The 26,822-nt window shown below is 21.2% G+C and overlaps 1 protein-coding gene across 13 annotated transcripts in view; it reads right to left on the bottom strand.

The window, feature by feature from the left end:
* Positions 1-26,822, bottom strand: part of LOC129607239 (protein NDRG3) — a 172,204-nt gene that overhangs the window by 87,325 nt on the left and 58,057 nt on the right. For all 13 annotated transcript variants that reach the window (XM_055518089.1, XM_055518080.1, XM_055518081.1 and 10 more), the window contains exon 3: positions 8,684-9,296. In XM_055518089.1, coding sequence (XP_055374064.1) covers positions 8,684-8,919 — 236 coding nt within the window. In that variant the 5' untranslated portion in view covers positions 8,920-9,296. The remainder of the gene's footprint in view (positions 1-8,683; positions 9,297-26,822) is intronic.

The raw sequence follows: 26,822 nt of genomic DNA, 5'->3' as shown, positions 1-26,822 counted from the left end.
TTTTTTATGAATTTTTAATTAATTCTTTTTTGCGTTCATATTTTGCTTTTTTTTCGCTCTTCACCATCTTATAAATTATAAAATATTACAAACGTTATTTTGGATCGCGTACAGAAGGGATTTTTCTTATTAATTTTACCATAATAACCTTTTCTTTTATAAGTGGAATGGAAAAAAATAACATAGAAGAAAATTCAGTACTGTACAGTAGAAGCAACAACAAAATAGAAACAAAAGGAAACAGAACAAAAACAGATGGAGAAAACAACAAAAAAAAAATGAATAAATAAATAAAAAATGAGAAATAAAACTCTTTATAATTAAAAAGTCGTTAATACCATTTCGTCATAATGGATTTTGAAGAGCAATTTTTAAAAAAAACAAAAAAAAGAAAAGGTATAAGAGAATAAAAATAAAAAGAGAATGTAAAGTAAAGAATAATATCCGTAAAGGGTGTAAGGGTGTGGAGAACAGAGGGAAGGAAATACTCTAATGCGTCATTTATATGTTAACCCTTTACTTCCTTTAGTCACTCCCATCAATTTCCTTCCTTTCTATAGACAAGTCATTTTCTATTTCCTCCCTTTTTTTTTAATTTTATTATTATTTCTTTCAACATTTTTCAAAATTTTTATTTATTTTCCTTTTCCTATATATTTTATTAATATGTGCAAAAAAATTTTTCAAAAAATTCGAATTTTTTAAATTGTATTCAATTCGTTCATCGTTATAACCCCCTATATTTTTTGGGCGGAAGAACAAAATAATTTTATTTTGCGTTTATGGAAAAATATTGATAAGGAAAATGTGAAAATTTATTATAAATTATTGGAAAATTGAGTTTTTACTTCATTTTGATAGGAAATAGTAAATCATAAGCTACAGCATTGAATTTAAAAAATTGCAAGATATCCTTAAAAAAAGGGACAGCGCCAAATCTTTTATAATTTCTATAAAAAATCGGTTTGGAACTTTGCTAAATGTGAAGCTAGATAAATTTTACAACGAAAATTATTTATTAAAAATTCTTTATAGGGCAAAATTTTTATCGTAATTAATAATTATTAAACTTTATGTTAATGAAAAATGTTCAATCGTTCACTTCTGCATGGCTGATGAACTAAAAATGCATTATGAACCAATATAATAGCTGAAATATCATGTTTGAAATTTGGCTGTGATTGTATAAATTTGGGATTGTATAAAAGACAATGCGATTTACGGTATTATAAGGAATAGCCTTCTATTACAACGCTCAAAATTATTCTCAAATTTCATGGTAAATTTTAGGAATCCCCGTTGGCTTATCACTTATATTAATTTTGTTTTAACAATGTCCGTCACAATCTTTTCAATCAATGCCAAACAAAAACTGAAATTATTTAGTTATCGCATTTTTTATTTGCAATTATCTAACATTTTCCTTACGTTCTTATACCATTTAGTGTGGATGGGGTTCCGATTGCCTCAAAAATCTCTTGATATTAACCTTAGTAATTCTGAATTTACGATTATAATAGGTCTAATAAGTAATTTTTCAATTTTTCTTTTTTTTTATTTTTAGGGTAAATTTTAATCTTTTCTGTCTGTGTGTATTATGGAAAAAAGGAATATAATTTTACGATATTATATCTATACCCCGTATATCATTGTCTATATGAGATTTCATCATTTATTTCATGTCAAGAGTTGAAGGATTATTTATAAAAACCTTTATTTTTTTTTATTATTTTTATGATAAATCCGCATTTAAAAAAAAAAAAAAAGTGAAAAAAAAAACACACAGTTATCCTAACCAGGATAATTACACATTCTTTTCGTATTCTTATTTTATTCTTGTATATTTGTGTGTGTATGTATGTATTTATAATTTTTTCATATATTTATTTACTTTATTTTTTTTTTGTATTTTCGTTTCTCATTTTTTTGTTTGTGCTCCACTCATGTTTTAATTTAAGGATCGTAAAATGCAAAAGAGAAAAATTTTTTTTTATATTCTCGTAGCATTTATACGGAATATTTTTTTGTTATCCTTTCGTTAACGAGAAAATATAATATGTAGAAAAAAAGGAAAAGAGTTTAAAAATTAAATAAAAAAATATAAAAAATTAAAGATGAACTTTAGGCTTCTTAAAATTCTCTTTCTACTCTTTTATCTTCCTCCATTTTGTTTTTGGTTTTCCAAGAGTTTTTCAGTATGGTATGCGAGTTTAAAAAATATATAAAATGTAATATTTATAATTTTAAATTGTAATAGTAATATTTATAACACTTAAGTAAAAAAAGTGTTATAATCTCTCAAAAGTTATTGAATAAAATAAAAAATGTACACTGTGAGAAATCTGTCAGTGTTAAATGCCATAATGTGCGTATTTACGAGAAATTTTTGAAAAATTGGTGAAATTTTTTTAAATTTATGAAAATTTTCAAAAAATTTGGTGAATTTTTGAAAGAGAGAAAAAAAAATTTTGTTTATTGAGCAAAATTTTGGTCTTATTTACATGAAAAAGAGAAATACAGAGGTGAGTGACAAATAAGTGTAAGGCACCTATTGTATTGTTGTGGCGCTGTTTTTACACTGACTTACACACACAGACTAACGATATTGTTTCTAGTTGACAATGATGTTGTTCTCTTGTGGATAATTTCTCTCATTTCTTAAATTTTTGCTTGTAAAATAAAAAATACAGGAAATTTTCAGTGGTTAGTGAGAATATTGACCCAAAATTATTATTGTTTTTTTTTCTCTCATCCTCTCACAATATTACAATTTATATTATTTTCTCTTCTATTTTCTTAAATTTGAAATTTAAAAGTTGTTCTCTCATACACCAACTTGTAACATTTTCTACAATATTTTTTTATTTTACAAATAAGGTGAATGAACAAAGCTCTACCTACATATATTGTGAGATTTAAAGCATTTTCACTTAAAGAAAGTTTGGTAATTAATTGTTTAGCAATTTTGATTTTAACACTATTCATGAATTTCGGTTAAAATCTTTAACAATTTTCATTCAGTAAAAACTATTAATTGCCGAGTAAAATTTTGGACCTTAATTAATTTGGAATATTTCTGTAAGCGCTTTAACACTACTTAATATTGAAAAATCTTTTACATAATATTGTTGAGGAATAATATTTTATATATATGTATAAAATTTTTGAAAAAAAAGCAGTACCGTGAAGAAGATATGATTGATGTTACTTTTAAATTGTTCCTAAGGCCTCCGTTTTCATTTTTCTTTCTATTTCATTTTACGTACCATACACGTTTGTTTGTTTATTTTTTTGCAATATTAAATTTTATTTGTACTATGTATTTAGGAACGTACAATATATACAGCTGAAGTATATGTGTGTTTGTATAACATTATAATGAGAATGTATGTAAATATTAAAATATACGTTATCTTTCCCACTTGAATTTGTTATGAATATTCAGACCCTTTTTTGTTTTTTTTTTTGGAGAAATTCTTTTAAAAAATTCAAATATTAAGTTCACTTAATATTATATTTATCTTTTGACTTAAATACTTTTTTCATTATTATGTATATGTACATAAAAATATTACTGTAAATATAAAAGTATGTACATATATATATGTATACAGGGTGCGTAAATAAAATGTCATAAATATTTTTTTGTTTTAAAAAGATTCAAATATAATTTAATTTATTCACAATTAAATACTCAAAAATAATAATGGAAAAATATAAGGAAAAAAATATTCGATCTTAACTCTATATAAGAATTAAGGAAACAGTAAAATGATAAAAATGTTTAGATGTCAATAATGTTTAAGAGTGGGTACATATATATATATATATATGTAAATTTTGACATTTAGTTTTCACGAATATTTTATCAGAATTTTATTGAATTTAAGAATTAAATTTTGTCATTTATTTTAAGTTTACAGTAAAAATTTCATTTATTTAAATATTTAACAAAGACTTTGACATTTTAATATTTTCATAAAACATTTTATAATTTAATCATAAGTCATAAAGTAAACGGTATTTAATATTGAAATTAATTGTAATAATCACCATGAAATTGAGTGTAAGTTTATTCCGAAAACATTGTGAAAAATATCGTGGTGAGTATAGGTTATAAGAAAAAATATATAGTGGTGAAAAACTGTTTTTTCAATTTCATCATAAAAATTATAAAATAGATGTTAAATTTGAGACTTACTTTGAAGTGTTCTATGCTAATTAATAGATAAATATATGAATTTTTTAATAATCTTCAAACCTAAAAAATCATAAATTTTTGAGTTAGTACACTTGGGCTGCTGAATACTGATATATCTTAAAATAAAAAATAAAACATAATTTGTTGAAATTTATATAAATTTCAATTGAAAGTAAAAGTTCCGAAAAAAAGAAAATGTGCCCAAGAGGAGTTAATTACCATTGAATTATACGTAAATTATGTGTATCTGTTATAAATATAGTATAATTTACGTATAACTGTTATACAATTTTAATCAATATTGAATTTAAATTCAAATTAGAAAATCGAATAATTTAACATAATTTACGTATAACTGTTATACAACGTTAATCAATATTGAATTAAATTCAAACTAGACAATCGAGTAATTGAACATAATTTATAGATAACTGTTATACAATTTTAATCAATATTGAATTTAAATTCAAATTAGAAAATCGAATAATTTAACATAATTTACGTATAACTGTTATACAACGTTAATCAATATTGAATTAAATTCAAACTAGACAATCGAGTAATTGAACATAATTTATAGATAACTGTTATACAATGTTAATCAATATTGAATTAAAATTCAAATTAGAAAATCGAATAATTTAACATAATTTACGTATAACTGTTATACAATGTTAATCAATATTGAATTAAATTCAAACTAGACAATCGAGTAATTGAACATAATTTATAGATAACTGTTATACAATTTTAATCAATATTGAATTTAAATTCAAATTAGAAAATCGAATAATTTAACATAATTTACGTATAACTGTTATACAATGTTAATCAATATTGAATTAAATTCAAACTAGACAATCGAGTAATTGAACATAATTTATAGATAACTATTATACAATGTTAATCAATATTGAATTTAAATTCAAATTAGAAAATCGAATAACTTAACATAATTTATGCACAACTGTTATACAATGTTAATCAATATTGAATTCAAATTCAAATTAGAAAATCGAATAATTTAACATAATTTCTGTACAACTGTTATACAATGTAGCACCCGTAGAATTAACTCCAACTTAATATTAGTTTTATATATAGAAACGATAAATTTTCAAAATTTTTTTCTAAAATAATAAAAAAACATTCGCCACCATCTTAATATTTTAGAAACAAAAAAATTGATATCCTTTTTTTTTGATAAATTAACTAAAACGCTCCTCGAATAAGATTTCTTCGATATTTGATTTCAAAATAAATAATTTATAAAATAGTGAAAATAAAATGGTGCATAAATTCATCACTTAAATATTTTTTTCTTTTGTTTTATTTTTGTTAATTACGGTATATTTACTATTTATTATCCTATTAGACAACACTATAATAAATAAGAACAATAAGAAATAATAAACAATATGGCGTATTTCAAATACAAAAAAAAAAAACTTAAAATATTTAGGACTCCCACCCACCCATTCAATATTTTACAAAAATTCTTTCGAAGCAAAAAAAAAAAAAATTAAAAATAAATTAAAAAAAAAATATTTTTCTTTGTTAAATTTTTTTTTTTAATTTTCTCTTAAAAGGAAAAATAAAATATTTTGAAGGAAAATTTTTCACTTGATTAAATTTTTTTTTTTGTTTTTTTGTTTTTGAAGTAAAAAACAAAATTGAAATTAAATGTCTGTCAGATAATTTTTTAAGAAGAGAATTACATACAAACTTACATGTATACAAACAAATTTATCACTTCATTAAGTATTTATAATTATAGAAATAGAAAATAAAAAATTAGGGGGAAAAATTTGAGAGAAAAAGTAAAAAGGATATTTAACCTATCCTTTTTTCAAAGAAAATTATTGTGTAAAGAAAACCATGAATTTACGATTTCAATTTTTTAAGATTTGTTTTTTTAATTTTAGATTTTTGAAAATTATTATATAAAGTTTATATATAAATATAACATAACATATGTGCGTTTAAATGAAAAGGACAATAATTGCGATCCTCTTTCAATTTCTGAGAACATTTCTTATGTAATTGATGGTAGTTTTAAAAATTTCAAGGAATATAGAGCAAATTGTACTATTGATAGCCAGATTGTTCGACATTTTAAATTTTTAGGCATATAAAATTCAGGATTCTAAAATCAAATTTCTTCTTTCTAGAAAATAGTGTTCGAAAATCTTAACTTTTGCTAAAAAACAAAATCTAAAAGAAATTTTTAAAAAATATTGAACATATTTGTGAATATTTTAATAAAATTAAAAAAATTTGCATATTTTACGGCGCCATTTTCATATAAAATTAATTTTTACTCGCACACTACGTTAAATACACATTTCACTCTCACCCCACCCCCTTAACATTATTCTTAATACCTTATAGCTATATGAATCTCAACCTTAAAAATATTATTTAAAAATAATTTCACGCACTAATTTCACATTATGCATGCGTACACAGTATGTATGAAAAAGAAATCTTCATCAGAGAGGTTAATATAAATAAGGTTCAGTGAATATTTATGTAATGTGTACATGTGTATATGGAAAAATTTGCTGGGGTTATTATAATTATAAATATTTATAATATGCGTATAATATATATATTGTAATTCACATATAAACTGACATTTATTAGCTTAATTTTTTCCCTCAATTTTTACCGACCGTATTGTGTAAACAAGGTAGGTTATGTGATGGCAACAAATTTTGCATATCGAGTTTTCGGTGGGAACGTACTTCTCCATAGTAGGGAAGTGTAAATAAACTATTTTTAGCAACCTGTCGGTCTGTGGGTCTGTCGGTCTGTCGGTCTGTCCGTCTGTTGGTCTGTCGGTCTGTGTGTGCACGCGTGTATCTCAAGTTCGGCTAAACCGATTTTGATGAAATTTTATATGTAAGTTTATTTCCAAGATGGCACGGATCGATCAACTTTTGGTATATATCAGGCCTCGGGAACTGCACTTTTTAGCGGGCCTGTTTTACATTTTTGAGCATATTGAAGAACATATTCAACCGATTTACTTGAAATTTCATATATAAGTTTTGCTCTACCGGCGATGAAACCTCCTAGCTTTTGGAAGAAATCAGGCGTCAGCAACTGGACGTTTACTACGGGCTAAATATACATTTTTGTGTATATAAAGAGAAATAATCAACCGATTTCATTGAAATTTAATATATAAATTCCTTGTATTAAAACAATGAACATGTAAATTTTTTGGAAAGATCAGGGCTCGAAAACTGATCTGCGGGCCGATTTTACATTTTTCACCATATTTACGGAACGAATTGATGGAGTTTCTTGAAATTTGATATTTGAGTTCTGGTTGTTACCGAAATTAACTGGCGAGCATTTCAGGGAATTCGGGTAGCACAAAGAGAAACTCTACTAAGAGCCAAATTTACATTTTTCTAGGTATGTTAACTATAAGCTTACTAATGTCCTAAAAATTGGAAAGAAGTATTTAACAGACATTTTTATAATATTCTGTAACACTTTCACTTAACTAGACAATACACATTGCGGTCGGTTATGTGCTGACCACATCATATTTTTTTTTATTTTCTTTGTACTTGACAATCATAAAGTAAGCATAAAAAAAATTATTTTTAAAAAAATATCCTTAAGTTATTTTGTTCCAGAATTTTGCGTTTTATATGAGGTTTACAATTTTTGGTAAATTGTGCAAAAGGTGTTTTAGGTGTATTTGAAAAATTAAATAAATTTTTTTTTTTTTAAATTTTATATTGAAAATAATTAATTTATTTTTAATAATAATGTCCTTCTGAAGAGAATACTCTTACGTATAAGAAAATATTATTAGTATTACTGAAAATGTTGACTTGATGGAGTATACCATGCCGAAAACAGAATATTGTTTTTTTTGATATTTTGACTGTTTCAGCGAGAAGCTCTTAACGAATGAGCAAATATTTTTGTAGGTGTTCAACAATACCTACTATACCTATTATATTTTTACGGTCAACTAAAATATTTAAAGGCTAAAATTCAAGAATCCCACTTATATGTATACCTACAATTCTCACTGTATATGAAAACATCTAGAATATTGCGGTCATAGTTTTCATAAATTTTCAATATCGCAATATTCCAATTTAGGCAGGGCTTTTGAGAAAATATTTATAATTTCATTTTAAATCAAGTGTACAAAACTATACAAATATTTATTGTAATATAATTTCATATTTTAATATATAAAAATATATATAATAATACCCACAACCAAACAAATAATAAAAATAATTAATAAAAATTATTCAATTTCTATTTATAAAATTCAATATCGTAAATTTTCCATAATTATAAAAATGATAATTAAAAAGAGGAGAGTACAAGTAGAATTATAGATAAAAAGAAGCTATATTTAAAATTATAAAATTTTTTAGCGTAATTTAAAAAACAATTATATATATAATATAATTGTATATATATATACACAATTAACCTTACCTTGCTGAAACAATAATCGGTTGTTCTCCATCATGTATTCCCAATAGGGCAGTATCCATTGAACTGCCATTAAAATTATTTGTATTATTATTTGTATTACCGACAACTTGACCGATTGCACGTTTTACTGATTCAAATACAGATGGTGGTCCATTTGGTTCTGTTGTTGCATTATATACACTTTTTGGGCCAACATTACCCAATGATACATAACCACCTTCAGATTTTTGTGGCATTTTTATCTACTCGTAATTCTGTTTTCTTTTTTTAACTTAAATTTTTTGTTGTGTAAATTTTTTTTTTTATTTTTTTTTGACGCGAATATTTTTAATTTTAAATTTTTTGAATATTAATTTTAAATGCTTGTATATTATATGGAAATAAATTTATTATATAAATTTTATTTGGAAACTATATTTGACTTATATATTGTTCATGTTGCATGTACATAAGTATATATACGTGAATTTTAAATGAGAAATCTATAGGTAAAACTCAGAATAATTACAAAGTGGTATAACAAATTATTTTTTGATATACTTTGATATAATTGTATATCAAATAGTATAGAAAAGAGATCAGCTGTTATATTGTGGTTTTATTCTTGTATAACCTAATATTTTCAATTATTTATATGGTTTTATTGTATATGGGAGTAAATTATTTTATATAACATTTAGTATTTAATAAAAAATGACAGACATTAAAATATAAAAAAAAAAATATTTTATATTTTTGTAAATTTGAATAGAAAATGGCAAGGCAGGCAATAAAATTTTTTTGTTGATGCATAATGCACAGAAATGTGTGAATGTTTTTTAATTATTAATTTGGCGAATTTTTTATATATATAAATATACATATAGATTTTGATAGATTTTTTTAACATATTGAGAGTGCAAACAAATTCGAATAATAAATTGTAAAGTGTAAAATTAAATTAATTTTTTTTTGTATTGAGAATTTTTTTATTTTAAAATCGAATTGTGATTTATTTTTGATTTTTTACAATAAATTCAATAATTTTGTTAATAATATGAAGAGTATATATTTTACAGATTGCAACAATTATGATTTTGCAATTTTATTTGTTCAAAATTAGAAAACAATGCGTGATATTTTCAATTTTTTTTTAAATTATTGCAGCAGCATTCATTTAGTTTTATTCAATTTGTTGTATTTTGCAATTAATATTTTGTATTTGAATATTTTTTTTTTTTTTTTGAAAACGTAATACAAAAAAATTTTTCCATATTTTCGAAAAAAAAACAACGAAATGAAAGAAAAAAAAAAGAAAAAAAAAGAAAATTATATAATAAGAATTAAAGTAAATATTATGGTTTTTTTTTTTATTGTTCATTTTTTTAAAATCAAGAAAATTAATAAAAATAGAAAAATAAAATGAAAAATTTAAAACAAATACCAAAATATAAAATTAATTTTGAATTTAGAAACAATGAAATTTTTTTGTAATGAATTTTTTTTAATAGAGAAAAGCTTAGAATCAATGTGAAAGAAAGAAAAATTAATTTTTGTTTTTTTTTTTTTTGTAAATTTCAATAATTATTGTGAATAATTAATTATAAAATGTGTGTATAATATGCAATTGCAATGAAAATTTTAATAATTAAATTTTTGAAATGACAAATTTTTAATTCTAAAATTGTGATTTTTATTTAATAGAAAAAAAGAAAAAACAGAAAAAGAAAAACCACCATAACCACAATAAATATTTTATACACTATAGTAATAAATTAAGCTTATTTTTTTTTCATGTTTTTGTTATTTCAACCAAAATGATAATATTAAATAAAATGATTGACGTTCTTTTAATTTGTAGCAAAACTATAATAATATTCTTTTTTTTATTGTATTTTATAGCAAACTTATTTTAATACCTTCACCATAATAATAATGTGTATACAAGTAAATATGAAGAAAATTTTCAAAATTAGATATAAAATTATTTAAATGTATTTAATAACTAATCGTTAGTTTCAAAAAATTTAGGTAAAAATTCATTAGCACAATTTACTTCAAGAATTTTTTTTTTCAATAAATTGCGTGTATAACAGTTTGTATAACAGTTTGTATAACAGTTTTGTGGAAAAGTCTAAAAGATAATATACAATATTTAATTTTAAAAAACGGTTTGTATAACAGTTCATATAACTGTTATACATAGCATGTTTATAAAAAAACCCGTCTATAAAAATCTAAATTTTGTAAATATTTCAAAATATTAGCAATTACAAAAATATTAATATTTTGTAAAAATTTCTCTAATAATTTTTATAAGTACTCGTATGTAGCTGTGTTATACTATATTACTTATACGTGTATATTAAAGAATTTTGAATAATTTTATAAAAATATTTTCTTGAAATTTTATAAAATATTTTTTTAAATTTCAAATGCGTAGCAGTGTATAAAAATGTACATAATAATATTATACATGAATGTATATGTATAACAGTATTGATAAATATATTTATAATGGAAAAATTCTATTATATTATTAAAGTTAACAAATTTTCTATAATATTTTTTGTATAAAATTAAATTATATTATTTTAAAATCATATAATATTAACAGTATAACAATTTAGTAAATTTTTTTACATTTAAAGAACGCAATATACATATATAATAAGTATGACAAAGTCTTAATATATAATAAAGTTCTTTAATACTTTATAAATACTTTAAGACTTTTTAATATCCTTTATTTTGTGTTTCTAAAAAGACAACAATAATTTAAAATTATTATCTAATTTTTTCTCGAAAATATTCAATAAAATTTTTTGAAGATCTTTGAATATAAAATAAAATAGTTTTGAAAACTTTTTAATGTATAAAGTAACAATTATTAACTTTTATTTTGTGTACATACCATACATATACTCGTACATAAAATATTAGAATTTAGAAAAACATAAAATTTAATAATATTAAAATTCAAATAATTGATTGTTATAAAATATAAAAGGATAAAATGAAAATTTGTTTTATAATATTCTTTTAAATTTTTATTGTTATATATAGAATTATAATTAAATTCAAGAGGAAATTAATTTTAATAAATTTTTTACTTTAACAATATAAAACATAAAGATGAAAGATATATAGCAAAATTTAGATCTATAATGTTATACTATGCGTAGCTTTTGTTTTATATGTCTTTAAGTTACATATAATTTCAGTATTGTTATACCAACATAATATAATGCTTATCTTGAAACAATGTCAAAGAAAGAGCATTTTGTTTTTTAATATTATAGAGAAAAATATTTAAGAGAATGTCAAATATTATATAAGTATAAAACAAATGGTATATATATATATAGGTATACAGAGTATAGTGTACACACATATTGGGTGTGTGCTTCTTTTACATGTAACAAACAATAAAAGATGCCTCTTTTTTTTTTGTGTCCCCTTTTTTTTCTGTTGTCTGGTTCATATTCAAAATATAGTACATTGTGAATGACACGTGCCATTACATGTGATATTTTTTATCTTCTTCTTCTTTTCTATTATATTTTGAAGTGTAATATTAAATATTATACAAGATAAAAAAAAAATAAAGAAAGGATCCTTTTTCAAAATAGGATAATACTTTTCATAATTTTATTTTTCTTATTATTTTTTTTCTAAATTTTGTATAGGATAGGAGTTACATATGTTCATAGATAAGAGACAATAACTTTAATATTATACAATATGAAATTTATGAAAAAAAAATTTTTTTTTTAGTTTTTTGATTTCTAAATCATTTTTCCTCTAAAAGATATGTGTTATATAAAAATTATATGTAAAAAATAAAAGTTTTTTTTTTTATTTTCTTGAAATAGGACAAAAGTTTAATTCTTATCAATGCTTAATAGTAAGGGTGTATAATATGGAAAGGACATAAAAGTTTAGTATAACAGTTTTGTATATGACAAAACTATTTAGTCAACTACAACAATATTTGTTGTTAATCACAAAATTAGACGAAGTTCTTAATGTGACTCACTTTATAGAGTTTTACTCAACCTTTTAGAATAGAAATAGGAAATATTTTTTTTAATATAGAATAGAAAATTAACTTGAAAACAGACAATTCTAAAAGTATTATAAATTTTCTTTACACAACTGGATTTGGAAAAGTTTTGTATAACAGTTATAACAGTTATAACAGTTATTATATGTTATTCTGTATAACAGTTATAACAGTCTTTACATACATATTAGTACATAAGGTATTGTATTTCATTTGCAATTTAAATTATAAAACTCACTTTTAAACTAGAATAAATTTTACCCTATTATAATCAAAAATCTTAAGTATATAGCCCAATTAATCGAAAGAAGAAGTCTTTCATTTATAAAATAATATTATACACTTATATAAGAATTTATTTCTTCGGTTTTTTTATTCAAAGTACTCTTCAGTGCTCTATAAAAATATTTATTTTCCTAAATTAATCACATTAAATCAAAAAAAAAAATTTAATTTTTAAGTTAATGTAATAAGAAATTTTTATATCCTGAAAATGGTATATTCCTTGTATAAAAATAAACTTTATTAGAACACAAACTATTTAATTATTGTAGTATAATAGCTATACTACTTTATATTTTCCTGTTGTTGCTCTACTACTGCTACTATTATATATACTATTGTTATTATTATATAATATTATATACATATATTATTTTTTTTACACTATCATTGTAAATTTAAAATATTTCAATATTTTTCTTGCTCTTCTCCACAGCTATTCAATGATAATGACTATAAGATTTTTTTATAATTTTTCCTTAAACTTATTATATATATTTTTTGTTATACTACATTATGCTTTATTTTACTACAAAATATAAAAGTTAAATATTTTAATTGTATATATAAAAATATAAAATATACTTTTAATAATATACTTTGTATTATTATATTTTGTAGGTTATAATGAAAATATACATACTTAATATAATTTATTTTAACGAAAGTTATTGTTATACAGAAATATATTTAAGTATTTATATAAATATAATATTCATATGATACACTTGATATAATAGAATGGATATTAAATTTAAAACAAAAAAAAAAGTAACTATAGGAGATAGAAAGAACTAACTTTTAGGGACCATCATCATTATATGGGACCATAATATTATTTAACAAAAGCATAAAATTATTTACACGTCTATATGGTACATCCCATACTACGAGTAATATCAGACGTAATTACTAAGAGAGAATAAGAAATTATGAAAATTAAAACTAAAGTAAATTTTGGAAAAATTTAAACGGCTTAAACGTAAATCGAATTTTGATTGACATTTTTTATTAAATAATTAAAATTCGGTTCGGTTAAGTTTCTATAATATAACACTTTTCACAATTTTAGTCAGAATTTCGAAAGAATAGTGTATTTTCTCAAAAAATAATTTCGTATATTTTTTTTTTCCAGTATGGTATTTTTGTCATTTTGATTTGACCATTTTAACATTTTCTCAATTGTACTAAAAATTTTTTCGAACATAAAATTTGATTTTGAAAAATTTCTGCTCCAATACAATTTTTTTTATTAATTGAATTGTTTGCCTTCATTTTGTGCCAGCATAATTTAATTTGCTTCCCTATGCTGTCTTAGATATTTCGGCCTGTACATAGAATTTCTATATATATCACCTATTTAATGTTCAATCAACGAAAAATTTTAATAATATGTTGAGGACAACAATACAAAATATTTGTACCATAAAAATGGATAATATCAAAATTAAATGAATATATACAATTATAATTCGACGTATAACAATATTTCTGAATGGCTAAAATACCAAAAATTCAATTCAGTTCAAATAAATTTTTTTTTTTACAATTAAAGCTTAGCAACTATAAGATACTCCACATAATAATCTTTCCAGAAACATTTTATACATTCTACATATAATTTCATCTTTTATTTTCATTCTCATCCAATCAAAAATTTCCAATAAGCTGAAGAAAAAAAAAAATACCATATTATAATTTAGTTCAACTGTATATCATATAAATATAAAATAAATAAGTACAAAAAAAAAATAAATCATATACACATGTATAATATATAAGTATATATACACATAAATTTTTTGTTCATCTTAATTACTTTGGAGAAGCATTTTATAAAATATTTGAAAATAAATTATGAAAATTTTCATATTAAAAATGATAAAAATAAACTGCTTTGAAATCACATTACATGGATGAGAAATTTAAAGAAAAATTTATGTATGTGTGTATTTAAAAGCACTTATGTTCATAATGCTCATACAAAATTCACAAAAAAAACACATAATACCCCATATTATATAAAAATATTTGTGTTTATATAGAAGATTATGTGCATTTAAACGGAAAACTTTTCAAAAGCACATTGTGCCAAGAGTGAAAAAAAAAACCAAAAAACAAAAAGGACAAATTTTATTATCAAAAAAAAAATTTTTTTTTTCTTTTCCTTTTTTTTTTTAAATATCAAAAATTATATTCTCTTTATTAATATGAAGAAGCTTCTATTTTCTTATTATTTTTGGTTGTTGTTTATGTATGTAAGTTGAACTTATATTCTTTATCTTGGGTTCCTTATAAAATTTTCAGATTTCAGAAATAAGAAAAAAAAACAAAAAATTACTACCCATAATAATATGTGATTTGGCATGAGAATGGTACACACGTGTTTACATAATATTTATATAAGTATGTTGTAATCCAATATGGTTTTTATTTATATGTATATAAATATATAAAAATTTATTTAAAATTATAAATGTATGTGTAAACCTAGCGGAAAATATGCAAAATTTAAATGAAATCTTGTATAATTTTAAAAAGCACATATACTGTAATATTTTGCTTTTGAATAGAAAATTTTCTTTAAAATAGAGAAAAAAATATTTTAAAATTTCAATACAATCGAAAAGTTTTGAAATATTTCAATTAAAAAAATTAATTGTGAAAAAAAAAATTGCAATAAAATTAAACACAATAAATAAAATGGTTTTGTTTTATAACAGTAAACAAAAAAAATAAGAGAATTAAATATAAGAGTAAATTATGGTGAAAATTTTGAAAAAAAAATTCAATTGAAAATTCGTGAGAGTGTCAAGTGATAAACTAATTATTGTTGACTGATTTTGAATTGAAAGAGAAAATTTAAGACAGTCATTATTATAAAGGTTGGAGTGTAAAAGAAATATTCCCTGTATGGATCAAATTTTTTGAGCTCAATTGCATGTTGCAATTTAATGTAGTAAAATATTGAGCAACTATAATATTGAGAATCAAAAATTTTTCAAGAGAAAATCAAAATTAAAAATTTGAATTGAGTTTTTTTTTTTTTAATTTTTTATTAATGCGAATAATTTTGATTCAAATTTGAGAAATTATTTTTTACAGTAAATGTACAGGTATTTTTTCTCGGTTCTCTATTATTTTTTAAATGTTATTTTTGCTCTTAATTCCCAGACAATTTTGTTTTCAACTCTAAAGTATTTTGTGAGAGGCATTAGTATATATTAAGACTTTCTTAATTAAAAATAAAACTACTATTGCAACAATATGCAATTTTCAATTTATCTTTACAAATTTTAAGTAGTTTCTAAATTTTAAAAGGCACATATAATTACTTTGGTTTTCAGAACGATTTGAAAAATTAAAAACAAACGAAAAGAAAACTTTTAGGTTCAGCGTTATGAATTCAAAATCGAATATTTGGCAACCCTTGTAAAAATTTCTCTTCATAAAAATCTTAAAATTTTTTGTATACACAATATAAACATAACCATTTTACCGGACACAAACCATATAAATAATTAAAAATAGACAAAAAAAAAAATTTTTAATTTATTTTAATAAATTATATTATGAATATTAAAAAAATTTTTGGTTTTTATAGAATAATTTACCATAAAATAAAAAATAAATAAGAATTTTCCACAAAAACTTTGAAAACTTTTTATAATTTAATATTTTTTTTTTGCCCATACTCAATAGTGTTGTTCAAGAATCTCAAAATTCCTTTTCTTTTATTTAATTTTATTTTTTCTCTATTCACAAATTATAAAAATGGTTAGTTAAAATATTTCCCTTGAGTTTTATTCTAAATATAATAATTATTATTAAAAATTTATTCAAAATATAAAATTAATAATTTAAATTCTAAAAATATTTCAAAATTAGATTTTTCCCTCAATTTGTTTTTTTTCAATATACTTTAATTAGATAATCTACTTAAGTGCGTATTAACTGAATTATATAAGAATATGGACTAAGTAATCATTCTAACCATTTATGAATAAATTTTATAAAATTTTATCTTAGAATTTATAAAATTTTCTATAAATATACAATATGTATTATCGTATATGTATTTTAGCCTCATAGTTGCATAAATATTTTAATAAGTTTCTTTCGAAAAATTTATAAAAATTTAGAATAAAATATTTTATTATTAAAAGGTCATTTACAAGTTAACTGAGCGTGTATAAGTTTGAACAAATTATGATTTAAAAATGAATTTAGCTTTATTAATTAAAATTTGTTATACAAGTATAAATAGGTGGTTATTGGAATCATTCGCAGGGCTAGATTATTGGAATCTAGCAGGGCTAGATTTTCTGTTTAATTTCTCCCGGTTTAGAAATTTTTTTTTGTTAACTAGTATTAAGACGTCATGGCAATAAGATCTTTGGACAATAATTTTTTGTTAAAATATTTTACGTACATGTTATATTGCATATTTTTACAATATAACAGTTTATATTGTTTATAACAGATTATATGAAATTATATGAAAAATCTGTTGAAATTGTTCAATTATGCAATATAAAAATTTTGAATTTCATATACTAACTAGATAATATGTATAATATTATATATAGATATAATTTTTTTATTCAATTTTATTCGATATAACACTTATATAATTGATCTGAATTCATATTGAAAATATATATATACTTGACCTATTAACATTTGCGGTATACAGATGACTGCATTCTTGCATTATTTTTAAATATTATATATAGATATTTTATTATTTGTTATATATTTATATGTAACCTAAATAATAGCTACATGTATAATGGACATATTATATGTGGTAGGAAAACAAAAAAGAATATACAGAAAATCCTTGACATCAATAAAGTTATGCCATTATTAAAATATGCTCATTGATTTTGAAAATAGAAAAAAAATATTATTGAAAAAATATAGACAAAAATCACCTGAAAATATTCACCTGAAATATAGAAATGCATTCAAGTTTTTAGTAAAAAATTTCACTTATTTGAAATAGCTTAAAGATTTAATTAGGATATTTGGTCATCTTTATTTCATTTCGTATTGAAAATTGTTAAATTTTAATATTTTAATAGAAAAATCCAAAAAAACTAGCCTGCGAAAGAAAATTTTTTTCGATTACGAAGCTAAAAATTTTTAAGATTTTGACTAAAAATTGCCTAGATACTTAAACATGCATTCAAAATTCGACAAGTCGTTCATAAACAACAAGTGGACTTTAAAAAATTTCACCTAATTAGAATTTCTAAATTATTTTCTACTTTTAAGGTCAACTCATTCAATACCATTTCGACGATTTATAAATATTTTATAGATGAAGCAAATTCAACCAAACCGACACAATTGAATTCAACCATTATGATTGAATTCTTTAAGTTTAAACTAGTTACAGAAGAATTTCTTAAATTTTTTCTACATTTAATTTATTTTCAAAGGCAGTACATTTTCTTATTCCCATATAATATAATAGAGACAGATTTAAAAAATGACAAAGAATTTAAGTAACTTACTGACACTTTTTATTTCAAAATATTATGAAGAGAAGAATAAAGCCAAACAAAATAAAATTAAAATAATCCTTAAAAAATAACTGTTTATTTTTAGTATTTCATGGGTTATGAAACCAAAATTTATTTTAAGCTCTTCATATATTTTTTAAATAAAATAAACAATAACCGCATAGGATTAGCATCTCTCTTTGTTTTGATTTTTTGTTTCTCTTCTCTCTCTTTGTTTTTTGAATACTCTTAATAATAGTTCATTTATAATAGTTGTTGTTGTTATTTATAAGTACGTAAAATTAAAAATAAACAATTTTATCTACGTAAATAGGATAAGATGTAGTAGTACTCAGTAGTCGGATGGTTTTTATCTCAAATTTAGCCTATAAATATGCAATAATATGTTATGGATAATATAAAAATTTTAATATTTCAGTATTTTAATATTTAGCAACTTTAAAATTTTTAATTAAAAATAATGAATGAGGTTATTGTTGGAATCAAATATAGTTGTCAAATTGACAGTAGGAGAAAAGCATCTATATGAAATACTGTAGTGTCTAGCAAGTATGTTTGTTATGGGTAGTTAATAGGGCTCTTGCAGCATTTCAATGTAAAATGTTGCAAAGGCGAGACAGTAAATTAGTCGCAATGTTGAAAAGTTATCAGACCCTTCGATACGGAAGGTCATCAGGGCAAGGTAGGTAGTTAGGTAACTTAAAAACCTAACTAAAATACATAAAATTACAGTTGTTTAGAAATGCAGATAAAAAATAAAATTTATATTTTCAAACTTATTTCCACCATAATATAATAAATTGTGGTGGAGTTGAAAATTGCAGTATTCCCATATTGCTAATGATATACTGTGGTTCTAACAGTATAAAACAATGTTTATTTTAAAGTTATGCGAAAAATCTGAATAAAAATTTTAAGAATTTAAAAATTTCAAGAAAATACTCGTATTTTATAATTTTCCTCTTTTTTTTTGTTCTTAAAGGTAAAACAATGATAATTGAGGTGGAAAATAAATCAAATATTTACGTTAAAGCCCACACACATATACACACAATATGACACTACCAAATATAAAAATTATTTTAAAATATGCAGAGGCGTCTGTTTTCCCTTTTTTTTATTTCCAAAGAAATAAAAACACATTTTTGAAAATATTTTTGCGCAAAAAAAAACAAAAATAAACAAAACATTTCATCCTTAAAAAAATTTTCATCTTTAGTTTTCTTCTTTAAATTTTACTTTCATCCTCTCACATATTTCCTTATTAATATTTAATTTTTATTATTAAAAAATTATTTGATATAGTTATGATGGTTCGTTGCAAAATCTCAAATAAACAATAAAAGAAAAACAGTAACTGAATTATATTCGAAATTTTTCCAGAGAAAAAGGTAAAACAAAAAAGTGTTTTTATGAAAATATTAATTTTTTAGTGCCATAAACCAAAAAAAAAACAGAAAAGAACAACAATTTAATTGTGGCATGAAGCTAATTGAAAGAATCCAATTACAATACAAAGGTGAAGGTTGTATGAGAAAAAAGAACGAATGTAAATAAAAGTTTAAGATAGGGAGAGGGAGAAAGAGAGAAATTTAGGAAACTTACAAATTCTTATTGTTATAAAACTTGTAATTTATATTTTGATGGTTGAGTTAGAGCAGTACATATTTACTCTTTGATCTAGAGTAGTAGTTGAGTTAACAAATATATTTTTGTTAGAGCAGTTTGTGGAGAAGTCTGTTAATTACAAATTTTAGTATTTTAATATTTAAGTGAAATTTTTAATACTAAATGTTTTTAGTACTAAATTTCGAAATTTTAGTACTAAGTCTAACATCTAATACAATTGATTTAGTACTAATTTAGCTTTTAATTTAAAAAAGCTAAATTAGTACTAAAATTATGTACTAAAAATTAGTACTAAAAAATTTTGTTCTAAAAAATTAGTACTAAATATTCTTATTTCTTTTACAAAACATAATATTCAAAATTTCGAAAATTAAATAAGATAATTGATTTTCTCCTTCCTTTTTCAGCAAATTGTCTAATGTAACATTCACCTAAAAATTTGAGCCCAAATCCCTGAAATATAATGACTGAACCTCTTAATCTAAGTAATTTTTCAAATGACATAATGACTTATTAATTTAATATTATCCGTAAAGACTTGTCAGTACACTCGTTTTTTCTAAATTAAAATAACATTATTTGCTTTGTTTCAATTCTATGTTCTAAATTGTTCCTTGTTAATTAAACAAAATAATTTAATACGATGAGATTTATTACGTTATAACAAAGATTTATGACATTCTTAATATAAAATATTAAAATAATCATTGTAAATTATAAGTTTATCTAAAAAATAAAAATACTTAAATGATGATCTACACAAAAAAAAAATGGAAATTTAGTACAATGATGAATTTAAGTTGTCAAATTGATAAATTTATTCAATTTAAATTGTTATATAGAACAAAATCAAAACGCAAAAAAAAGAGTGTAAATTAATTTGTAACCTTATTTTTATATACAACAAGTTGTATAACAAATACACATTTATTTATACATTATATGTATATATGCATATATAATATAAAATTCTATTTATCTACAGCTGCAAACAATTATTTTAATAGTTCAAATCATAAAAAATTAAATACTAATTTACTATGGGGGGGAGATTTTTTTGTTATAATTTTTTTGCAACATTTTCATTTAATTTCACTATATATATTTAATGGTCAAAAAGACAAAGATTTATTTGTACTACATTTTTAAATTCATTATTCACTCATATTATTTAATTTTTAGTGATTAATATAGTTACAATATTAATTTTAAAGTAAAGCACATCAAATGCGAATTTATGCAATAAAATTCTACAACTTAATGAAATATAACACTTAAACTTCACAAAGCATTATTCAAACGATTATTCTTTTACAATTAATTTTGGAAATTCTTTAAATAATAATATTTATTAATTTATTTTTTGTATTTAATATAATATATGAAATCTTCGATTCTATAAAGAAATTCTCAAGAATCCGTACCTTTATAATTTAAGACAAATTCACATAGTGAATTAAAATACAATTTAATTTTTAACAATTTCTAAACTAATTCACATTTTTTTTATAGTTAAACAATAATTATTATTAAATTTTTATATTAATATTAAATTTTATTATAAGTACTATAAAATTTTCAATTTCAAGCCCGAACCGTACTGAAATTTAATAAGGTAACAAAGTTTGAAATATTCTCCGATATTAAAATAATAATAATAATCTATTATACTTGAAAACTATTCTGAATCTATAATGAACATCTTGAAAAATTTTTATAAAAAATTTATATTTCGGTGCATATATGTATATATATGCAAATATATATATATAAAATGCATCAAAAAATTTGAAAGAAAAAATATATTAAGGGTTATGTCCTTTTTTTTCTACTTGCTTTTCATTTACGAAAAAAAAATTGTTTATCACACGGGTGCCATGCAGTATGTCATTTCATATTATATCAAAGAGAGATGATTTTAAAGAAAATATAACATTTATATAAAATCCTTGTAAATATCGAAGAAATATAAAGTGTTTCGTCATTTTTTTTTAATTTATTACTTAAAATTTGGAGCAAAGAAAAACATTTTTTTTCCTTTTTCTTTAAAATAATTTTTTTTTTTTGTTTTTTAAAAGCATATCTTCAGGAGTTTATACATTAAAAATATTATAGCATAACTGTTTTACAATATTATGAAAGTTTTATGTAAGAAACAATTTATATATAGCACTTTCATATTCATAGTTTTATTGAAGTTATATAAAAATATAATAATTTATTTATATACTATAATTTAGACATTTATTATAATATACATATACATAATATATATATATATATATATATCACAATATATCATGTATAAAACATATATATCATATATATAACATACACATATATATATATATCATAATATATCATGTATATAACATATATATCATATATATATATATATATATATATCATAATATATCATGTATATAACATATATATCATATATATAACATATATATGTATATATATATACATATATATATATATATATATATATATATATATATTTATATATATATATATATACATATAGAGTGAGTGACCCAAAAAATGTAATTTTCATGGGTAATAAAATTATATGACACTATTTTTCTTATTATATTTTTCTTGATTTTTTTTTTCTTTCTGCTATACTCGTAACTTATTGCTTTTTGTTGTGAAAAAAAAACAAAAGAAAAAAAATAATGATTTCATTCAAATAAATTTATAGTTTTCTCTCTTTTATTGTCATAAATTGAAGTAGATGTTGATATATATAGGTATATATATACGATATTCTATGATATATATGGACCCAATATATTAAAATAATGCAAAATGTATATATAAAATTATTAATAATAAGTGGAAAAAGAAAAAGGAAATAAAAAGAGTAAAAAATTAAAGGATAAAAATATATCAAAAATACTTATAATAATTTATTATTTTAATTTACATATATATACACATGTTCAGTTTAAGTGGCTGTTATATATTATTGTATACATATATGTATTACTTTATATTGTATACACGTACGTAAAATTACATTTTTATTACATTACTCATACTCAACTACCTATACAATGGATATTCTTATTTTGTTTTTTTTATGCTCATTATATTTTCTCTTAAAAAAAAAACAAAGAGAATATTATGAATTGACATTATTTTGATAGCATTATTTTTTTAAAACTATTCTAATATTATAATATTTAATGAATACTCATATATATTGTGTGTATTATACAATATATATGGGAGTAATAGGAGAAGAAATGAGAAATATTATACGTCTTTAATATTATAAGATTTATATTTAATATATATAAAAATATTATTAAGTAATAGCATATAAAATCTATTTTGATATTATATAGAGGTAGATATAAATTTTATTTTTTTGCCATAATTTACAAATTTTAATTTTAAAACTAATTTAATAAAATATATAGGATATACGCATAACATTTGTGATTTTAGTATATACTCTTAAATATGTTTTAATATACTATAATTTTTAAACTGTAATAAAATTTACAGTTGAATTACTCTTCTATATTTATAAATATTAAATTAAAATAGAGAAGAAGCGCTAATTTCTTTTTGTACTAAAATATTAAGTTATACTATTAACAAAATTCCTCATTTAATATGTAGTACTTAAAAGAACTGGAATATTTAATTTAATATTATTACGCTCTCATTACAAGGTCTCTCACTAAATTCTTTTAATTGCACTCATTATTTTACATACTGCAATACCTGCAAATACACAGTAGACATTATAGAGAAATAAATCAAAATTTATTTCTAATTCATTACTGTTTCGACAATAGTTCATCTGTTCATTAACATTATTTTTGAGAGTTTCAAATAAAAAAAAAAGAATTAGATTAGAGCTAATAGTATTATGCTCTCATTTCGTATAAGTAATTTATTTCAACTTTAACTTAATTTATGACCTAATAAAATAATAGCTACAGAGAGACTGCTTTAAAATGACAAATTCAATTTGAGTATATTCTCAAAATTCATATTATGTACATAAAATTTGAAATTAATTCAAAAATTATATTCTGAGAAAATATGCTCAGAGATAAAAACAAAAAATAAATGAAAATCTCATTTAATATTCTTATTTTTTTGTTGTTCTCTTAATACTTAACACCTTTTCCTTTCATTAAATTTTTACTTTTTAATATTATGTAGGTATAAACAAGAAAAAAACATCCCTGATGAAAAACTGGAATTCAATCAACCGTAAATGAAATAAATAAAAAAAAAAAATACTCTCCAAAAAAAAAAAAACAAAGTCACAATAATGAACCAAAAAATATTAATAAATTCACAATAAACTTTTTCTTTTTCACTGTATACCTATATAGGCATGTATACATGTAAGTAAGTGTATAACAAAGTATAAAGAGAACAAAATTCCGGGTTATACTTTTGTTCACTATGGCACATTTAGGTATAATCAAATTTTTTATTACTTTTGTCGTTTTCTCCTCTAAATTTTTTTTTTAGTACAAAATGCCAAAAAGAATTTTTTTTTCTTCGTTTTTTTTTTTTTACTTAATTCAAAATAATTCAAAAGAGTTAAAATCAAAAAAGAAAAAATTAAAAAATAGAAATATAGGTATATTAGTTATATAGGTATATATTGAGTGTATATATAGTATAACATAGTATAACAGCTATAAAAAATTTTTGCAAGGATAAAAAAATTTTTTTGGGATAAAAAATAAAAATAATTTACTTAAGTTTTTTTTTGTGTCCTCTTTCAGTGCTTTTTTTCTAATGATTTATATATACGCATATATACATATATATATATATATATATATATATATATATATCAGTCATGTATATATACTTTTTTTATGGTCAAATTATAAAGTTTACGAACAAGGAAATGTTTTGTCAAAGGATAATTGAGCTCGTAAAATCAAGTAAAGAAAATTAATCTATTTGCATGTATAACAGTATGTATATAATTTTTTAATATTATAAATAAAACAGGGGATTGGAAGCGGGGGATAGAACGAGGAAGTTATTAAAAAATTCAGAAATTACCCAATGATTAATAATTATAAAATATGCAATTTTTTTAATGAGCTACATTTTAACTATTCTCTTTCCTAATTAAACTCAAAGAGGAAGAGGCAATGATGTTTTACAAAAAAAAGAGAGTATTGAGTATAAGTAATAATAAGAGGGAGAAATCGTTTTAATCTCATTAATAATTTGATATGAAATCATTTAGAATAGCAATAACAAATTGAAAAATTAATGAAAAATAATATTATTTTATGATTTTTTAATAAAAAAGAGAATAGCAAAAAAAAAGAGAGCCTGTATAACAAACAATATTGACTAATTCTGTGTTATGATTATGAAAGTCAAAATTGTTGAGTATTTTAAATTCACTTCGATTGAATAGAGAATAGAAAATTATTCAATAGTTTTCTCTCTTCGAAATCATCATCTACCTACTATATAACAGTATTTTGACTATTTATTGAATTTGTACATGTAATATGTGTAGTATAATATTTTATATGAAAAACGTATTACAACTAAAAGCAAAAAAAAAAAGGACAATGAATTCTAAATAAAAAATTTAATTTTATGAAAATATAGAAAAAAAAACCGAATATTATGTAAGTATTATATTTTCCGAGTTATGACAATATTCTTGAAATCAGATCAGAATTTCAAATTTTTTATACAAAGTGATTTATATATAGGTATAACAAAATTTCAAAAGAAAATTTATTCATACATAATATGTACATACACATATATATATTAATATACATTATCTAATACTATAAGTATACACAATACACAAAAAAAATAGTAATACCAATGAATTTACAAGTATAACACTTAAATAAATTTAAAAAAAAAATGTGACAAGGTTTGTTTTATTTTATATACCTTTACATTATATCCTTTATATAAGAAATGTATAAGGTATAATACAAAATATATTTTTTTTCATAAAATGTCCTTATTTAAATTCAACTCTATTAATTTTCTTGTTCTATTATATAATATATATACATATACCAATATAAATATTATATTACTAAAGTTCATGTATTTAAATACATATAAGTAAAGAGAAAAAATTTTTGTAAATCCTTTTTATATAAATTGACCTAGTTCACGTTCAAATTTCTTAAGTTTTTTAAAATTTTTATTTTATATCTTTGTATATGTTATAACTTGCATCAGTATACTTTTATATAAATTATTGTAGTGGTCTATAATATTAAAAAAAAAAAATGACAACAACAATATTGTATAACATTATCTATTTTTTAAGAATGAAATTGCATTTAACATGAGTTTTTCTCTTTTTCATTGTGAATGTGCTTATCAAATAGTTTTACTCCGTCCGTTCACCAAAATTTTGAGTAATTGTGGTCTTGGAAAGTTAACAAAATTTCAGTTTTCAGAGAATTATAGCTTCAAACCTGCATATTTATACAAATTTTATTAAAAATTTAATATGTAACAACAAGGAGAAAGCATTTTGGTCGAAAAATAGAGTTGAAATTCATGTTTTACTCAATATATTAAACGGCATATAATGGAACTATCACGTCAGTAGAATTACTTCTTTGATGTTCATTTTAATATTTCAGGTTCTTATATTTCTTAA

The sequence above is a fragment of the Condylostylus longicornis genome, unplaced genomic scaffold, assembly GCF_029603195.1.
Source record: "Condylostylus longicornis isolate FDR11 unplaced genomic scaffold, ASM2960319v2 ptg000027l, whole genome shotgun sequence".
Taxonomy (NCBI): Eukaryota; Metazoa; Arthropoda; class Insecta; order Diptera; family Dolichopodidae; genus Condylostylus; species Condylostylus longicornis.
The sequence above is the reverse complement of the archived record's forward strand: the minus strand, read 5'-3'. Positions and strand labels throughout refer to the sequence as shown.